At 43.2% G+C, this 19,422-nt stretch overlaps 1 protein-coding gene and 1 long non-coding RNA gene across 6 annotated transcripts in view; one reads left to right on the top strand and one right to left on the bottom strand.

Annotated features, from left to right (window-relative positions):
• The window catches only part of ADAMTSL1 (ADAMTS like 1), an 878,957-nt gene that overhangs the window by 25,722 nt on the left and 833,813 nt on the right, over positions 1–19,422 (bottom strand). For all 5 annotated transcript variants that reach the window (XM_044386899.3, XM_044386900.3, XM_057313473.1 and 2 more), the window contains 3 exons: positions 7,598–7,810; positions 5,771–5,951; positions 2,700–2,907 (listed from right to left, as the gene is read on the bottom strand). In XM_044386899.3, the coding sequence (XP_044242834.3) occupies positions 2,700–2,907; positions 5,771–5,951; positions 7,598–7,810 (602 nt within the window). The remainder of the gene's footprint in view (positions 1–2,699; positions 2,908–5,770; positions 5,952–7,597; positions 7,811–19,422) is intronic.
• On the top strand, positions 186–7,870 carry LOC130544017 (uncharacterized). Its single transcript, XR_008959878.1, has 3 exons — positions 186–2,396; positions 3,195–3,451; positions 7,350–7,870. It is a non-coding gene; the product is annotated as an uncharacterized LOC130544017 (long non-coding RNA).

The raw sequence follows: 19,422 nt of genomic DNA, 5'->3' as shown, positions 1-19,422 counted from the left end.
AAAGAATGACATCTTGCCATTAGTGATGGCATGTACAGACCGTGAGGGCATAAAAGTCAAAGAAAGCAGACAGACAAAGACAAAAACTGTGTGATTTCATATGTTGAATCTGAACAACAACAACCCTCCCCGCAAACTATAACAGATGCAGAGAATAGATTGTTGGTAGCCAGAGGCAGGGGTTGGGGGTAGGTGAAATATGTGGAGGGGGGTCAAAAGGTACAAACTTCCAGTTAAAAAATATACATGTCCTGGGGATGCAAGGTACAGCACGGTGCCTATAGTTAATAATACTATATTGTATATTTTGAAGTTGCTATGAGTCGATCTTAAAATCTTAATCACAATTTTTTTAAGTGTGTACGGTGATGGATGTTGGACTTACTGTGATCATTCTGCAATGTATGCAGATATCAAATCATACCTTATGCACCTGAAATTAACATAATGGGTATATGTCAGTTATATCTCAATAAAAAAGTTCGTTATCCAAGGCTCTGCTCCAGACCTGCCATATCAGAATTTGCATTTTTAACAAGATCCACAAGTGATTCACATGAAAGCTTGAGACATACTTGCCGAGAGGATTTTAGAAGAAAGAAGGGGAGGAGAGTGTTCTTTGAAGTGAAGAAAGGGGGAAGGACCTTTTTTCTCTCTTTTAGAAAAAGTAATCACTGAGAAAGAATGATCAGTGTGCACAGTGTACGTCCCCTTCCGTGACCTCAACGATACAGTGCAGAAACCTCTCCCGTGTGAAGCCGGGTCTGTTCCTCATTGTCATGTCACAAACCGCCAGTAAGCCTTGCGGGCCTAGAAGCAGAGCTGCCTTGGGCGGAATGAAAGCTAGCAGAAGCGGGCTTTTCCAGGTAAGAGAAAGATGATATCCCCCAGGCATCGGAGCAAAAGGGAGGGAGCTCATGCCTCTTTGATTATGAAGCACATACATTAGGTCACTGGAAATGAGCAGGCGGTTGGTAAAGGTGCCAAAAAGGAGCCTCAGGCCGAGTGTGTTGTTTGGCCAGCGTGGAGCATTATCCCCGGACTCACCTGGGACACAAATGGCTTATGGATTGCAAGTGAATTCTGTGGCCAGATTTCCTCCAAATAACATTTGATCTTCCTTAGAGATGGCCACAGTGTATTGACTGAACGGCAAGTTCCAAGTGATTGTTTTTCAAAGAACACACCTCACGGTGGGGACGGAGGAACATGAATGCAGTACCGGGTAGAAAGCCAGTTCCAACTAGTTTCGAGTTGCTAGCTGCCCAGAACATTCGGTCCCATTAGCTCCCATAGAGTTACAGGAAGAATTAAGAGCCTTGTGGTAGTTTTGGGCTGTCCCAGCAGGCCAAGCTTAACGGCATGTTTCAGACACCAGCCAGTCACAAACTAGGCCCGGCCAGTCAGAATGGTCAGCCTCTGACGAACGAGAGTTGTCACCACACAGCTGGTAGCGTGGGCACTAGCTGATTATCATCCCCGGCAGGCAGCTCTTATGTGCTAAGTGGGTCCCCTGTAGGTTCTGAGCACAGACTTTGAAAGGAGCGGAGCACATGCCATTATGTCATTTCCCCCAAGCGCCACACTGGATTGTTTTGTTAGTGCCAACAACATTCTAAAACAGAGGAGGGGTCAGATGAGTAGGAAAGCTCCTCTTCGTCTAAATAGAGACCCTATGTCCCTGCACTGGGGAAAGCCCAGGCCTCCAATTACAACGTGAATTCCTGACTCAGTCCTACCGGCCCACGAGTGACGTGAGATCAACGGTCGGGTGACTGTCGGTGCCTCCCACCCCTCCCAGGCTGCTTCTGTCATGGCGTAGTGTCTCTTATGGCTCGGGTCTGTTCTTCCCCAGAGAGGATCCTGTTTGTGTTATTTTTTAAAGTCATAACTAACCATAAAATTTCCTTTCCAATGGACAGAGTTCTGTGGTTCCTCTCTATATCCAGAAAAGAGCTCCCATCCCTCCTGGGGTCCTGTGAGCCCCCATTTCTGCTGTGTGTTGAGCTAACCTGGGACTTTTTTTGGCTGCCATCTGACTGAGAATTGAGAAAGGAATTGGTGGTTTCAAAGTGATCCAGCTAGGTTTCAACTCTTCTTGGCTCAGAAGAGTGGTTCTCTATCCTCGCTGCACACCAGAATCTCCCTGTAGTTTCTAAAACTTGCCCATGCTCCCATCCCGCCCCCGAACAACTGACTTAGAATCTCAGGGAGGGGCAGCCTGGACATTGGTCTTTTAAAGAAGCTTCTCCAGTGAGTCTAACTGTGTTACCCGGTTGAGAATCCCTGGTCCAGAACAACACTGCGGCCCCCAGACGGATCTCATCAGAGCTTTAAATCGTCAGCCATAAGACAGCCAGTGAGAAGAAGAGGACTTACAGAAAATGAGTCAGAAGGTGGGGTTGCTGAGGATTCGCTGATGATCTGAGAAAGGGATGAGCCGGGGATGGGGGGGGTGGGGGGGTGAGGGGGGAGGGAAATCAACAGGGAAAGTGTAATGGCTGTGGGAGGTATGTTTGTGTTAGAGAAGAATCATCAGAACTGCTAAGCTTTTGGATGGATACTGGGCAGGAGAGTTGACCGACAGATGGGATGTGAAAGGTCTGACATCGCAGAGGATGTGGCAGTGGTGGCCTTTTACTTCCTACCATGGCAGGGTCCGTACCTTTAGATGTATCTGTCAGATAAAATCCTCTCACCTGGCCCCAGCTGGAGAAGGCCCACTCCACGCAGAGCTGTTGGTTACAGGCCTGGGTGTCCACTGGCCGTTTGGCGAGCTGTGTACACAGATCATTGGACACAGGGGTGGAGATCCCAGAGGCTTTCAGCTTTTGACAGGTCACCCGGCGGGTCTGGACGCCTCCCCCGCAGCTCCGGGTACAGGCTGACCAGGAGGTCACCATCCACCTGGGGAGAGGAAGAGCAAAGGGTCAGGCCTTGGGCAGAGGAATGGTGCCATATATTCTCAGAAAAAGAGCCTGAATATTCCCTTATTCTCACCACCCAGCTGCTAATCTCGGGGCATGGCTTTTTTCATGGTATGCATAGAGTGGAAGTCTGAAAATGGTCCCCCAAAAGATATCCACATCAGATCCCCAGAAGCTGGGAATGTTACCATATTTGGACAAAGGGGGCTTTGCAGATATAGTTAAGGATTTTGAGATGAGATTATCCTACATTATCTGCCTTCACAGATGTCCTTAGAAGAGAAAGAGAGATTGGAGAAGAGGAGGAGACCGTGTGAGCACAGAGGCAGCAGCTGGAGTGATGTGGCCACAAGCCGAGGGATGCCTGGAGCTGCCAGAAGTTGGCAGGGCTTGAGAAAGTTGCAAGGGGTACAGCCCTGCTGACATCTTGATTTTGGGCTTCCGGCCTTCCAAGCTGTGAGAAAATTAATGTCTCTTCTTTGCAGCCACAGAAAACAAATACCCTTTGGAAACTGACTGCAAAGGTGCGTCTTGAAAGAGCAGTCTGAACGTTACTTGTCTCACTGGCCCCGAAGCTGTGAGCCTGCAGAGGGGACGCTCTGGGAAGACGGTCCTTTAGCTAGTTACGCTGCACTGTGGTTCTGGGACTTGTGGCAGAAGGGGGACAGTCTCCTAGGGAAGTCAGGTCCAAACCGTGTCTCTGGCTCTACCCCCCCCCCCCGAGTCAGTGCTCAGTCTGCTAGTACTCCCTCTCTTTCCTACCTTGCTTTAACCCACGTCTCACTGGACTTGGTGGAATCCCCGAGAAACACGCAGCGCTGCTTCTGGCTTTGTGGAGCAGTTTCCTACCTCCACGAGTCCCAGGGCATAGGCCTTATACCACCTGGTGGGCTGCGTATGTGGAGAATGTCCTTTCTTGGGATGTTAGGTTCCGGCTACAATTTGGATCGTCAGAAGTGAGACTGACCAGGACTCCGCAAATGGCTTTTCTCATAAAGCCAAGCTGGAATTTGGGAAACAGGCTGAAATCCTTTGTCCAGTTACAAACCCGTAGGGGCTCTCTGTGCACGTTCGCACTGTGGGCTGGTTGTCAAAGAGAAGGGGAAAGGGGGACAGTTTGGGGGAAACAGAAAAGCCTTGGTGTGTTCCAGTCATCCCTATTCAATCTCGGGAGAAAGACCATTCTGGGGTTTTAATGAATGCCTGAGACAAAGTGTATCTATGTGAAATGGAGGAACAGCCACCCGGGTCAAAGCAGGACTTCCTGGCCCTAGTCAGAGACACCCAGGACGAGACCTGCGTGTGTTAGAGAAGGCTGCTGAGGTGCCTGGGAAGCCTGGCAGGGAAACCAGTCAAAGGTGAACTGGTGGCCGCTTCCTGGTCCAGTGGCGCAACCTCTGGCCCTCAGGAGAGGCAAGCGGCAGAGACAGGGAGCAAATTCCTTTTGAATCTGGATCTGTGACTTATTTAGTTCGGTGGAACCTTCCGGCTCCATTGGCCCTGGAGAGAGATGACTGCATGCAGATCTCCAGCCCACAGGAGCAGAGCCACTTAGGAAGCAGGCATGAGGTGTCGTAAAGCTCCTGGGGGTACTGAAACCCAAGCCGACACGGCCATTATTTCATTTGCAGAACTAAGTGAGGCTGATTGACTCTGACCATCACCACAGCAAGTCAGAAAAGTCCTTGGCATGTCCAAGACTTCGTCTTCGTTTCAAATAGCTTGGTGAGGGCAGTCTTCCAGCCCCTTATACCCCCGGTGAATGTCAGGCCTGCATTTCAATCAACTTTTATTTCCAAATATACATTTCAGCAGTTTTTCAGGAGCTGGGGTGGGGGGTTTGAGAAAGGAGAGGTATGGCTATGTTACAGTTCAGGCAGGGTATAAAAGGACATTAATCATTCCCATGGAAACCTTCCCGTCAGCAAGTCAAACTGCTGATATTAATGAGCATGTTTCATATTTCACTGAGTCTCTCCTGGTTTCAGCTGCTCCTTATGACTCAGCTGGCCAAACACAAAGCGGGTGCCTAAATAGCGTATGAAAGTCCCACAGACAGGTAGGAAGGGGGCATCGAGAGGCGCAGCCAAGTCCCCCAGGCTCACGATGCCATGCTGGTGGCAGCCCTAAGCCCATCCATTATCCCTTTAGCGACTGCCTGCAGACTGGGGGTAGGGTGCTCTGTGGGACTCACAGCTCCTCAAAGCTGTGAGAGGCAGAGACGGTGGGTGTCATTCTGGGACCAGAGGTAGAGAACGTCTATCTAACATGGAGGCGACTACAGAAAATGAAGATTTGTTTTGACTTTGGCAGGATGCACCTCTTTGAAGATGAGAAGGGGATAAGATTTCCTCACCTCAACTGCAGTACCAAAGAGCACGGTTTCTGAAGTTAGAAGAAAGGGGAGGGGCTGGGTCGAGGCCAGTAACCCCGATCTCCTCAGCACCTCAACTGCAAACACAGTTGTCCTCTTACAAACTAGAGAGCAAATTTCTTATTGCAGGATGGGAGCGAGCTCTGGCTAGGACCTGGAATGCTCCTGTTCCCTGAACAGACCCTCTCAGGTACTTGGGATGCCTCTGGCAGTCCTTAGCCCGCTGAGTGGGGAGGGAACAAACTGCCGAGGCAGGAGGCCCATTCTCAGGGATATTTTCTGCAGGGTGGAGAGGCCTGGCAAGTCTGGGCCTACAGAAAAGAACAGTGCCTTGGATGGCAGGCCCCCTTGCCGGCCCTCTGTGTCTCTCCTTAGGCGCTGCTGGACAAATGCTAGCCCCCGGCCTGGCTAAAAGTCAGGGTCCAGCCTTGGGGCTGGGGAGGCCTGAGCCAGCGCCTGCCACACTCACCGAGAAGGGCAGTCTCTCCGGTTGCAGGCGGTGGGCTGCACAGCAGGGCGTGCCTTCCCTGCACAGTGAGTGGGGCTGACCTCTGTGCTGTTCAGGAGACACCTCAGGCGGGGCTGCTGGACGCCCCTGTTCCCACAGGAGGCTGAGCAGGTCGCCAGTCTGTCCACAGACCACCAGTAATCTGTCAGAAGGGGAGGATCAGAGGAGAAAAGAGGATTGCATTATTGTCCGTGCTCTGTGGGCACGAGGGGCTCTCGTGGATGACACTCTGTCCTGCAGTGGGCTCCCTTCCCAACTTAGGTAGGCAACTGGCATGGCGTCCAGGAGCCTCAGTTGGCCTGTCTGTAAAGCGAGTACAAAACCCCGGCCTTGCGAGGGTACTGTGAGGACTGGCTATAATGAAAGCAAAGGGCCCAGCCCGGTGCCTGGCACATACAGAGTGCTTAACCAGTGGTTGTGGTCCTTATTCTTATATACACTTCCGAAGTGCTTTTTCTCCTAGTGGGTCACCAGAGAGTGCCTTTCTTTTTCAACAGAGAGATACGAAAGTATCAGAGATACTTAACAATCATACAGATACATGCACATTTGAGTTGAACTTTGGAAATGTTACCAAAAAAACAGCCTACCCAGAGAGTACTCATTTACACGAAACGGGAACGTCAGAAAGAAATTCAATTTCTGTGGATTTTCTATTTGGGGGGGGGGGTGGGACTCACTGGTAGGAAAGCTGTTAAAAATAACTGTGGGCTGGTAAACTGTGACTGCTTATTTGCAAGGTCGTATATTACAAATCTTGCAGATAGGCACTGGCTTCTGGTTTTCAGCAGAGAATGGCTGGTTGGCAAGAAAATGGAACGCTGACTTTCCTGTCTGGAAAGCCAAATGGCAGGGGAGGCTATTTAAGGGGAAAACCCATTTGCTGAGAAAAATCTCCCACCTCGTGTGCTACATTGGGCACAAAATTCTGCCCCTTCCTACAGAATCCTCCATTTCAGAGTGCATGCGATAGGATTCTGCTTTCCCTAAAAACAGTCACACACAGGCCGCAGGTAGAAATAGCCTGTGGAAAACTCGAAAGTCTCACTTGGGTTCTATAACCAGGCCCAGTTTGGGTTTGTTTGCCACTGTTTGGGTTCATTCACCACCCTTTCTTGGTGTAACTAAAGCCAGGCCTCTCCCAAGGGCTTTCTGACCCGCCCGTGTTCCTGGAAGGTTAATCCAGGAGCCACAGGAAAGGTGTCTGCAAAACCCTTCGCCCGGGACTGCAGCTGAAGGCTCCTTAGTATGATAAGCAGGTACAGGCATCAGCCTGCCTCTCCGGGAGAGGAGACAATAACCAAGCAGTTCAGATCAAGAGGTTTTTGTTTTTTTGTTTTTTTGTTTTTAATCAGACCAACAGAGAAAACTTGCATTAATTTAACAGGCTGCACTGCATACATGCACGTGTGTGCTTGCATGTATTAGGGGAGTGTGCGTGTGTGTGTGTGTGGGGGGGGGGGATTCTTACTAGTTAAGCAAGCATAAGTGAAACTTTCTAGGCTTTGATATATCGCGGTGTTGCCTTGGTCCTCAGCAGCAGCAACAAGATGAAGCAGAAGGGCCCATTTACGAGAGCAGCACTGACTTTTCCAGATTCTGCTGGGACAGAGCCCGGTGGCTCTTCCGAAGGGCCTCATCGTATGGAGACATGGTTCAGCTTTCATTTTCACGCTCTAGGAGCCAGTGAGATCAGAAATCACTTTGTTTTCCTTGAGAATTAGATTCTCAGGTGGACTTTCCTACTCAAGAACTAAGCCCGGCTGCAAAGCCTGCAGGGTCTCTTACCTTGGATCACTAAAGAGGCCTTCTGCACGAGTGTTCCTGCCTCATTCTGAGCAAGGCAGCTGAATTCCCCTTGAGACCCGCCACTAAGATTTGCAACCTGGAGGATCTGTCCGGCAGCCAAGATATGATGTGTCAGTCCTGTGACAGTGGCGACTGGCTGACCACCGTGGAACCAGGTGATATTGGGGGTAGGGTGACCTTTGACGGGACAGCCTAGAAGGACAGGAAGAGAGAGAGAGAAGCCATTAATAAAGTGAAATGGGATATACACCCGATGAGTTGTTTTAGTGTCTCTGTGGCTTAGAAGCCATACGTACAGTGTGGTCTCCGTGCCGATGGCGTTTTTCTTATACTTGCCATTTCCAAGCCAATAGATGTTCCTACTCAGGACTTCTGGGAAGGTGACTATTATTCATTCAATTATGGAAAAATTCTGGGAGTACACAAAGTGCCTATTTCTATGTCCTTGTACGAACTTTTAAAAAAAATGAAGCAATTGATATTCACTCATTGAACATTTTTCAAGTTAAGTAGTTCCTATACTGATTTTAAACTAGCAGAAATCACTTCTTCAAATGCAGTGAGTTGGAAAAAATGCTATATAGTCATAGCTAAGAATCAAACTTTAATTGGTAAAAGTCTAATATTTGCCACTACTTTACTGTGTATGTGATTTTCAAGCCAAAAATTTTCAACGGAATCTAGGCAAACAATTGTAAACACTGATTTCATTTTTCTGTCAGTCAAGAAACTTGGCCTTCTAATAACTTTTACCATGCCTGCACTGGACACGTACTTATCTGCGCAGTCACTGAACATACTTTGATACATTAAAATTCTAAAATATTAAACTTAGATATCGTGTCTACCCAAGCTTTTGTAGCATAGAATTAAGTAAACTGATTGCAATTGTGAGAAAAAAACTAATCTTTTCTAAATTCAGAGTACGTGCTGAATTTGCTGTTGTGTCCTCAACAACTTAGCTTCCATAGAAAATTTATTTGGAAGTTTATTTTTTTTTTAATTTAAATTTTAGGTAGTTAACATACAGTGCAATATTGGTTTCAGGAGTAGAATTCATTCATTCATCATGTACATACAACTCGGTGCTCATCATAACAAGCGCCCTCCTTAATACCAATCACCATCTAGCCCATCCCCACCCATCTCCCTCCATCAACCCTCAGTTTGTCCTCTATCATTAAGAGTGTCTTATGGCTTGTTTCCCTCTTTCCTTCCCTGCCTCCCCATCCCATATGTTCATCTGTTTTCTTTATTAAATTCCACATGAGTGAGATCATATAGTATCTGTCTTTCTCTGACCGACTTATTTCACTTAGCATACACACTCTAGCTCACCCGTGTCATTGCAAACGGCAAGATTTCATTCTTTTTAATGATGGAGTAATATTCCATTGTGTGTTTGTGTGTGTGTGTGTGTGTGTGTGTGTGTGTGTGTGTACCTCTTCTTTACCCATTCATCCGTGGATGGACATTTGGGCTCTAGTTTGGCTGTTGTTGATAATAAACATTGGCGGTGCATGTATCCCTTTGAAGCTGTATTTTTGTATCCCTTGGGTATATACCTAGTAAGGAGTATAGTTGCTGTATCACAGGGTAGTTCTATTTTTAATATTTTGAGGACTCTTCACACGGTTCTCTACAGTGGCTGCACCAGTTTGCATTCCCACCAACAGCACAAGAGGGTTCCCCTTTCTCTGCATCCTCACCGACACCTGTTGTTTCTTGTGTTAATTTTAGCTATCCCGACAGGTGTAAGATGATATCTCATAGTGGTTTTAATTTGCATTTCCCTGATGATGAGTGATATTGTATCTGGTAGCTGTGTGGATGTCTTTTTTGGAGAAGTGTGTATTCATGTCTTCTGTCCATTTCTTAACTGGGTTATTTTTTGGGTGTTGAGTTTGATAAGTTCTTTGTAGGTTTTGGATACTAACCCTTTATCAGATATGTTGTTTGCAAATATTTTATCCCATTCTGTAGGCTGCCTTTTAGTTTTGCCAACTGTTTCCTTTGCCGTGCAGAAGCTTTTTATCTTGATGAAGTCCTAATAGTTCATTTCTGTAGTAACGTGTCTAGTAAGAAGTTGCTATGGATGTGCTCATGGATCGGAAGAATTAACATAGTTAAAATGTCCATGCTACCCAGAGCAATCTACACTTTCAATGCTATCCCGATCAAAATACCAATGACATTTTTCAAAGAACTGGAACAAATAGTCCTTAAATTTGTATGGAAACAGAAAAGGCCCCGAATCTCCAAGGAACTGTTGAAAAGGAAAAACAAAGCTGGGGGCATCACAATGCCGGATTTCGAGCTGTACTACAAAGCTGTGATCACAAAGACAGCATGGTACTGGCACAAAAACAGACACATAGACCAATGGAACAGAACAGAGAACCCAGAAATGGACCCTCGGCTCTTTGGGCAACTAATATTTGATAAAGCAGGAAAAAACATCCTGTGGGAAAAAGACAGTCTCTTCAATAAATGGTGCTGGGAAAATTGGACAGCTACATGCAAAAGAATGAAACTTGACCACTATCTCACACCATACACAAAAACAAACTCCAAATGGATGAAAGACCTCAATGTGAGACAGGAATCCATCAAAATTCTAAAGGAGAACATAGGCAGCAACCTATACGACATTGGCCAAAGCAACCTTTTTCATGACACATCCCCAAAGGCAAGAGAAACAAAAGATAAAATGAACTTATGGGACTTCATCAAGATTAAAAGCTTCTGCACAGCCAAGGAAACAGTCAGAAAAACTAAGAGGCAGCCCACGGAATGGGAGAATATATTTGCAAATGACACTACAGATAAAGGACTGGTATCCAAGATCTACAAAGAACTTCTCAAACTCAATACACAAGAAACAAATAAACAAATCATAAAATGGGCAGAAGATATGAACAGACATTTTTCCAATGAAGACATACAAATGGCTAACAGACACATGAAAAAATGTTCAAAATCATTAGCCATCAGGGAAATTCAAATCAAAACCACACTGAGATACCACCTTACACCAGTTAGAATGGCAAAAATAGACAAGGCAAGAAACAATTGTTGGAGAGGATGTGGAGAAAGAGGATCCCTCCTACATTGTTGGTGGGAATGCAAGTTGGTACAGCCACTCTGGAAAACAGTGTGGAGGTCCCTTAAAAAGTTAAAAATTGATCTACCCTATGATCCAGCCATTGCACTACTGGGTGTTTACCCCAAAGATACAGACATAGTGAAGAGAAGGGCCATATGCACCCCAATGTTCATAGCAGCAATGTCCACAATAGCTAAATTGTGGAAGGAGCCGAGATGCCCTTCAACAGATGTCTAGATTTAGAAGTTGTGGTGCATATATACAATGGAATATTACTCAGCTATCAGAAAGAACGAATTCTCAACATTTGCTGCAACATGGACGGCACTGGAGGAGATAATGCTAAGTGAAATAAGTCAAGCAGAGAAAGACAACTATCATATGATTTCTCTCATCTATGGAACATAAGAACTAGGATGATCAGAAGGGGAAGAAAGGGATAAAGAAAGGGGGGGTAATCAGAAGGGGGAATGAAACATGAGAAACTATGGACTATGAGAAACAAACTGAGGGCCTCAGAGGGGAGGGGGGTGGGGGAATGGGATAGACAGGTGATGGGTAGTAAGGAGGGCACGTATTGCATGGTGCACTGGGTATTATATGCAACTAATGAATCATCGAGCCTTACATCGGAAACCGGGGATGTACTGTATGGTGACTAACATAATATAATAAAAAATCATTAAAAAAAAAAAGAAGTTGCTATGGATGAAGTCAAAGAGGTTTCTGCCTTTGTTCTCCTTTAGGATTTTGATGGTTTCCTGTCTCACATTAAAGTCTTTCATCCATTTTGAATTTATTTTTGTGTATGGTATAAGAAGATGGTCCCATGTCATTCTTCTGCATGTTGCTGTCCAGTTTTCTTAACACCATTTGTTGAAGAGACTCTTTTTTCTATTGGATATTCTTTCCTGCTTTGTAAAAGATTAGTTGAACATATAGTTGTTGGTCCATTTCTGGGCTCTCTATTCTGTTCCATTGATCTATGTGTCTCTTTATGTGCTGGTACCGTACTGTCTTGATTATTACAGCTTTGTAATATAGCTTGAAATCTGGAATCATGAGGCCTCTGTTTTTTCTTTTTCAGAATTGCTTTGGTTATTTGGGATCTTTTGTCGTTTCTACAAATTTTAGGATTATTCTAGCTCTGAAAAATGCTGGTGGTGTTTTAATGGTGATTGCATCAAATGTGCAGATTGCTTTGGGTAGTATAGACATTTTAACAATGTTTGTTCTTCCAATCCATGAGCATGGAATGCTTTCCCTTTCTTTGTGTCCTCTTCAATTTCTTTCATATGTGTTTTATAGTTTTCAGAGTATAGATCTTTTACCGCTTTTTTTTTCTTAGAATGCACCTTTCTTTGTATTATTTAAATTAGATCTTTTACTCCTTTAGTTAGATTACTCCTAGGTATCTTATTCTTTTTGGTGCAATTGCAAATGGGATCAATTCCTTGATTTCTTTTTCTGCTGCTTTGTTATTGGTGTATAGAAATGGAACAGATTTCTGCACACTGATTTTATATCCTGCGACTTTGCTAAATTTATGTATGAGTTCTAACAATTTTTTTTGGACTCTTTTGGGTTTTCTACATAGAGTGTCATGTCATCTTCAGATAGTGAAAGTTTGACTTCTTCCTTGACAGTCTGGATGATTTTTATTTCTTTTTGTTGTCTGATTGCTGAGGCTAAGACTTCCATTACTCTCTTAAATAGTAATGGTGAGAGTGGACATTTTTGTCTTGTTCCTGATCACAGGGGAAAGGCTCTCAGTTTTTCCCCCACTGCGGATGATACTAGCTGGGGGTCTTTCATGTATGGTCTTTATGATGTTGACGTATGTTTTATCTATCCCTACTTTATTGAGGGTTTTTATCAGGAAATGTTGCTGTATTCTATGAAGCCAGCTTTACCTTGATTCCAACACCAAAGACTCCACTAAAAAAGAGAATTACAGGCCCATATCCTTAATGAACATGGATGCAAAAATTCTCAACAAAACACTAGCAAATTGAATTCAACAGTACATTAAAAGAATTATTCACCACGATCAAGTAAGATTTATTTCTGGGCTGCAGGGGTGGTTCAATGTTTGCAAATCAATGTGATACACCATCTTAGTAAAAGAAAGAATAAGAACTATATGATCCTGTCAATAGATAGAAGTTTAAAACACATGATAACCCATTCAAAATTAAAGATACTGGCGGCTTTCCATTAATTCAGTTAAAGAATATTGATATTGTGTCCACTGTTCTGGGGATAGATAAAATAGGACTATCTTCCCTCTTGCAAGGAGATCCTAGCTGGTTTTGGATAAAAAAGCAAAGCACACTAATAAAACTGAGATGTAAGGCAGAAAATGATGAGATCTGTGAAACAGAAGAGTGGCCACCTGCATGGATGTGTGTGTCATAAGATAAGGAATTTTCCAATGTTGGTCTGTTTTCCATCCTGGGAGAAACACTGTTAGAATTTGTATAGGATGCAGGGTTAACACAGGAAAGGTCCTTAGAGATTGTCTAGCCTAATGCCAGAGGAGGAAACTGAGGCCCCGAGATGTTAAGACACTTCCCCAAGATCAAGTGACAAGTCTTCTGATTCCTTGCCTTGTGTCCTTTCCTCCATGCCTGCTACTTGTTCAACTGGGCACCAGCAATTTACCTAGGCATCTTGTTATCTCCTTCCTTTTGCTCATTCCTTTTGTCCCCCCCATCCGCTTTTTTTTTTTTTAAAACATTTTCACAGTAATTGTTTGGTTGAAGTGCTTGGAGCAGACTATTTTGAAGAAGGGCCCTGGAAAAATAATGCTAAAATTGACTGGAAGAAGTTCAGGATGGGATATCATTGTTACACAACCCGTTCTTCATTCCTCCTTGCATTGACTCACTTTGCTATGTAACTTTGCAGTGGCTTTCAATGATGGGTGGGCTGTAATTTCCTACCTCCTGATTCTGGGTTTGGCCATGTAACGACTTTGGCCAATAAAATGAGTCAGATGTTACACTAATAATCTGAAAGAGAAATTAAGAAAACAATTCCATTTATAATAGTATTAAAAAGAATAAAATACTTAAGAATAAATTTAACCATGGAGATGAAAAATGTGTACACGGAAAACTATAAAATGTTGCTAAAAAATTAAAACATAAATGGGAAGATATGTCATGTTTATGGATTAGAAAACTTAATATTGTGAAGATGTTAATACCCTCAAGTGAACTATAGATTCAGTACAATCCCTATTAAGATCCCAATGACTTTTCCTTCTTCTATTTTTTGGCAGAAATAGAAAAATCCATCCCTGACCCTCAAGGGATACTGAATAGCCAGAACAATTTTGGAAAACAACAAACTTGGAGGTTTCACACCTCCCGATTTCAAAACTTAGTGCAACTCTATAGTAATTGAAACATTATAGTGCCGGTATAAAGACAAACATATAGACCAATGGAATGAAATAGAGAGCCCCCAAATAAACTCCTGCTTAAATGGTCAAATGATTTCCAACATGGATGCCAGGACCATTTAATGGTGCTGGGAAAACGAGATAGCCAAATGCAAGAAAATGAAGTTATAGCCTTACCTTACACCATATACAAAAATTAACTCAAGGGATCAAAAACTTAAACTTTAGAGTTAAATGTATAAAACTCTTAAAAAGAAACATAAGCAGAAGCTTTATGATATTGGATTTGGCAATGATTTCTTGGATATGATCCTAAAAGCACAGGGCAACAAAAAATAAACTGGGCATCATCAAAATTGAAAGCTTTTGTACATCAAAGGACACTATCACCAGAGTGAAAAGGCAACCCACAGAATGGGAGAGAATATTTGCAAATTACAGATTTGATAATAGATTAATATCCAGAATATATAAAGAATTCCTACAACTCAACAACAAATATAAACAGCCATACTAAAACATGGGCAAAAGATGTGAACAGATATTTCTCTAAAGATATAAAAATGGCCAATAAGCACATGAACAGATGCTTAACATCACTAATTGTTATAGAAATGAAATCAAAACCACATTGAGATACACATCACATCCAGTAGGATGGTTATTTAAAAAAAACCCAAACAAACAGAAAATAACCAGTGTTGGTGAAGATGTGGGGAAATTAGAAGCCGTGTGCATTGCTGGTGGGAATGTAAAATGGTGCAGCCACTGTGTGAAACAGTATGGAGGTTCCTCAAGAAATTAAATGTAGAATTACCATCATGATTCACTAATTCCACTTCTGTGTACATACCCAAAGGAATCGAAAGCAGGGACTTGAATAGCTATTTGTACATTAATGTTCATGGCACAGTATTCACAATAGCCCAAAGGTGAAAACAGCCTGAATGTCCATCAATAGATGGGTAGATGAACAATGTGATATATACGTGTGATGGAATATTATTCAGCCTTAAAAAGAAATGAAATTCTGATATGTGTGACAACCTAGATGAACCTAAGAACACATTTAGTGAAAGCAGCCAGAGGCAAAAGGACAAATATTGTATGAATCCACTTATATGAGGTACCTAGTGTGGTCCAATTCATAGAAGCAGAAACCAGAATAGTGATTGCCAGGGACTGGAGGAAGGGGAGCATGGGGAATTATTTTTTTAATGGGTACAGAGTTTCAGTTTGAGATAAAAAGTTCTGGAGATGGAAAGCATGATGGTTGCACAATGATGTGAATGTAATTAATACTACTGAACACTTAAAAAATGTTTGAAATAGTACATTTTATGTAATGAGTATTTTACCACAATAAAAGAAATGAGACAGATGTGCTGGTATACCAGTTCCAAACCTAAACCTCAAGAGACTGTGTTTTTGCTTGTGCTCATGTGCCTTTGCTATCACCAGAGCACGCTTGGACTGGCCTGAGGATCCCAAGAGGAGGCTGAGGGAACTGTGGAGAACAGCCAAGCTCACCCTAGCCCAACTCAGTTTAGATTCACTGAACTTAAGTTCAGTAAGAATAAATGATTGCTATTTTAAGCCACTGGGTCTTGTTATTATTATTATTTTTAATGTGGTGATAGCTAACTGATACGCTTAGGGAGAAGGGGTTCCCACAATTCCCCTAGGCCTGTGGATCCCAGGCTTGGGGTAGGGCAGGTTCTAGTGTGCTGATCACCTACATCTTCTTATTCAGATACGTAGGAGGAACACTTTCCCTGCATGCTCCTGGCAGCATCTAGGCATCTATACGTTATGAGGTCCATGGTGGTATCATTATACTCCTGTTATGAAATGGGGGTAAGAACGGGTTTAGGGAGAAGTGTATAGAAATCAGTCAGCTGAGGATCTCCTGCAGCAATATTCAACCCCCCCCTCCCCCCGCCAGTATCAAATGTAGTCTGGAGTCAGATGCTGATTTCATTCTCTAATAAGAGGCAGGAAAACTGTACATTTATTTAGGCAAATAGCATGATTTAAAAAGTGTAGCTTGAAACCAGTAGAGCTTTTCAGACTCACTTAAAGAGGCCAATGTATGTCTCAATCACATCTGCTTTGGGAAAAAAAAAAAGGGTGTCACAGACTGTTAAGATGCTGGTTTCAGGAATTACTCGGTTTGGTCAGTGGGGATAGAGCCCTGGTGAGGCTCACTATATTCTAAATTGATAAATAAGAATCTTGCTATTCCCAAGGAAACATGAGCTATTTGGCAAGGAAATCTCTTATATTTAGCCCTAATCTTCAATTTTCCAACTCCATTAGGATTGATTTTCAGAGAGAGTTTTTAAGCAGAAAAAGGAGCAGTAGCCGCCTCAGGCTGTTTTCTATGGCTGATGAAGTTACTTATCTGGGAGCCAGGAATCCTAGTCAGCTAAATAAGAGGTTCATTTGCATAACAATTTACATTTATAATCCTCCCTCCTTCTTGGAATCAGAGGCCATAGTGAGCAGCCAGAACATCTCTCTTGGCCCATCTGGGTCTTGGGTCTTGGGTCTTGGGTCTTGGACATGTTCCCAGGGCCTTCCAGCCTGGTGCTCCCAGTGTGAATGAGATGGGGCAGAGTTTCTTCCAAGGGCAGGCATGAGGGCTGACATGACGTGAAGTTCTTAAAATTCAACTTGAGAAAGGCCCACAAGGAGCAGCAACTAAGACAGAGGTCTGAGCAGTGACCTTCCTGGAAATAATGCCTCTCATTCTGAAACCTATCAGTGTCAAGATCAGTTTTGTAGAAAGTTTTAAAAAGAAAAGCAATTTGGTTACTTTCTGATGCACTGACACAAATTCATGACTCTCCAAGAGAATTCTAGATTTTGATAGGGTTCTCTGGTTTCAGTTTTCTAATCTGTAAGTGAGAGTATTGACTTAGTCAATGGTTTTGTAATCCATAGTTCCCTGGGGCCCTAAGGGTCTGCAAAGGTAGCTGGGGAGAGGCCTTTGAGAGGAAATCTGCATAAGGTGGGGGCTTTGGGGCCTCTATTACCATTTGGATCACAAAATAATCTCTTGGGCTTCTGTAAAAGGAGATTTCACTATTGATAATGACTGAATTAGATGATTTTGTGCTTTTAAGATTTCCTAGATTTCTCAACATCATCTCGAACTCATCATCCTCATCCCTCTTCTTCCTGCCCTGAGATAGCCAAGTGCCAAGGGTAAAGGAGACCTATTCAATCTATATTGCTTAGATCATGTGTAGTGAAACTGAACTATGCCAACGAAAAACTCAAGGAAGAGATGTTATATATAGAGGCTATTTAGGATTAAGGTAAGCTGAGACCAGGGATAGAGAGTAGGAAGGGGAGGGCAGTCTAGAAAAAGCACTGTGAGCAAGGTCCAAAGATGAGAAAACTTGTGGTGTGGCTAGAAGAAAAGATTAGTTGACTTGGCTGGAACATAGAAAACATAAATGAGGTTGGCATGGTGTGTGGGGAACTGCAATGGAGTGGACCTTGACAGCAAGAATCTAGTCTTTTGGGAGCTCCTGTAGGTTTCTGAAGAGAGGGAGTGATCTGATCTAGATTGCCTTTAGAAAGATTATGAAGGTAGTTCTTTATAAGATGCACTGGCTTGAGAGAAAAAAATCTATGATATCAGTTCAGATGTGGAAAGAAATGAAATATATTTGCAAAGGTAGCTCTGACAGGATGTGAGGAGGTGAGGAATGGAGGCAGTGAGGAAAAGCTAGTAAGAATGGAGCACTAGTGAGACTATTAACAGAGATAGGTAAGTCAGGAAGAGAAGTTATTGCTTATCTCCACCCCTGGAGATAGATGAGTTTAGTTTTAAGAATACTGACCTTAAAGGTTGTGATGGAACCACAGTATAGAAAAATCTGAGATAAAAATGGAAGTTAAGTCAGAGATATTTACTAGAGACAAATTTTGGGAACCGATTTCATAGATTTGTATAGATGAAGTCTTCAATGAAAAGAGATCAAACAAGTCTCAGGACAAAACAGTGGGGGAACACTATCATTTAGTGATTGAAGGAGGAAGGGGAGGTATTAAGTCTGAGAAGAAATAGTCTGAGAGATAGGAAGAAAATTGAGACTATGTGATATCATGGAAATCCAGAAAGGAGAGAGATTAAAGAAATTAGTTGTTAGGAAATAAGTGATTAGTAAGAATTTGTGTAATGACAGAATAACTTCATTTGTTTATGCAAATAATTGAATAAACATTTCCCCCACAATCCTCCCACTCCCTGCTCAGGCAATAGGTAAACCCATTCTAAGTAATTAATTCTAATTAATAGAATCAGAAATAAAGGTATCTATATGATCAATACATCCCATTCAATGCTATGCACACCCATTTATTAAATTTAAGAGAAAATTTACCTCTGGGTGTTGAATATTTAGAAGTGGACCAATATCCGCAAGCCAATAAACACGTGTTATTAAGAAGATAAAAAAATTAAAGAGGTTGAATAGGAATGCTTCAAATGTTGCAAGACAGGAACAGAGTAGCTCTTGACCAGAAAACTTGTAAAACAACTTGACTGGGGATTCTAGCTTCCAGTAATGGTGAATAACTTGGTTGGGCAAACCTTCTGGCAAATAACAATCATAAAATCTAAAGGACAACAACCCCCATTAAACAACATTTTGAAAGCACTGAAAAGTGGCCGAAAGCAGTGACAGAATCAGGAGGGGAGTGTATCCTAGAAACTCAGGAGCTGCAAGTGTGATTTGCCAGCTTGTAGCTTTCTACCTGAGGAAATTCCTCACAGCCCATGTGGCTCAAGTGAGGTAGGGCTTGAGATGTCAGGGGACAGAGTCTGGGGGCTGTTAGAATAGCTGAAAAGTTAAGGGGGAATATCCTGGAAGAGTCACAGGGGGGATAAACCACAAAATCTGCATAAATCCTGCCCAGATTGTTAGTAGACAAAACCTAAGGTACCCAGCAAAAGAACAGCAGTTAGAAGGTGAAAGAACAGAGTAGAAAATTGACCTAGTGTTTGCTGCAGGGAAAACAGAGGATGGACTTTGAGTCCAGCTAAGTTAACTGTCCACAAGAACAAGAATAAAACACTCTTTTAGGGAACGTAACAGAATCCAGAGTCTCTATAATGTCTCACGACCTTGAGATCATGACTTGAGCCGAAATCAAGAGTTGGACGCTTAACTGACTGAGCCACCCAGGTGCCCCTCTATGCTTTTTCTATGAGGGTTTAACAAATTGAAAAAATTTGCTGTTCCAGCCTGCTACTTTCGGATATTTCCTCAGATG

This window comes from Ursus arctos, unplaced genomic scaffold (genome assembly GCF_023065955.2).
Source record: "Ursus arctos isolate Adak ecotype North America unplaced genomic scaffold, UrsArc2.0 scaffold_18, whole genome shotgun sequence".
NCBI lineage: Eukaryota > Metazoa > Chordata > Mammalia > Carnivora > Ursidae > Ursus > Ursus arctos.
The sequence above is the reverse complement of the archived record's forward strand: the minus strand, read 5'-3'. Positions and strand labels throughout refer to the sequence as shown.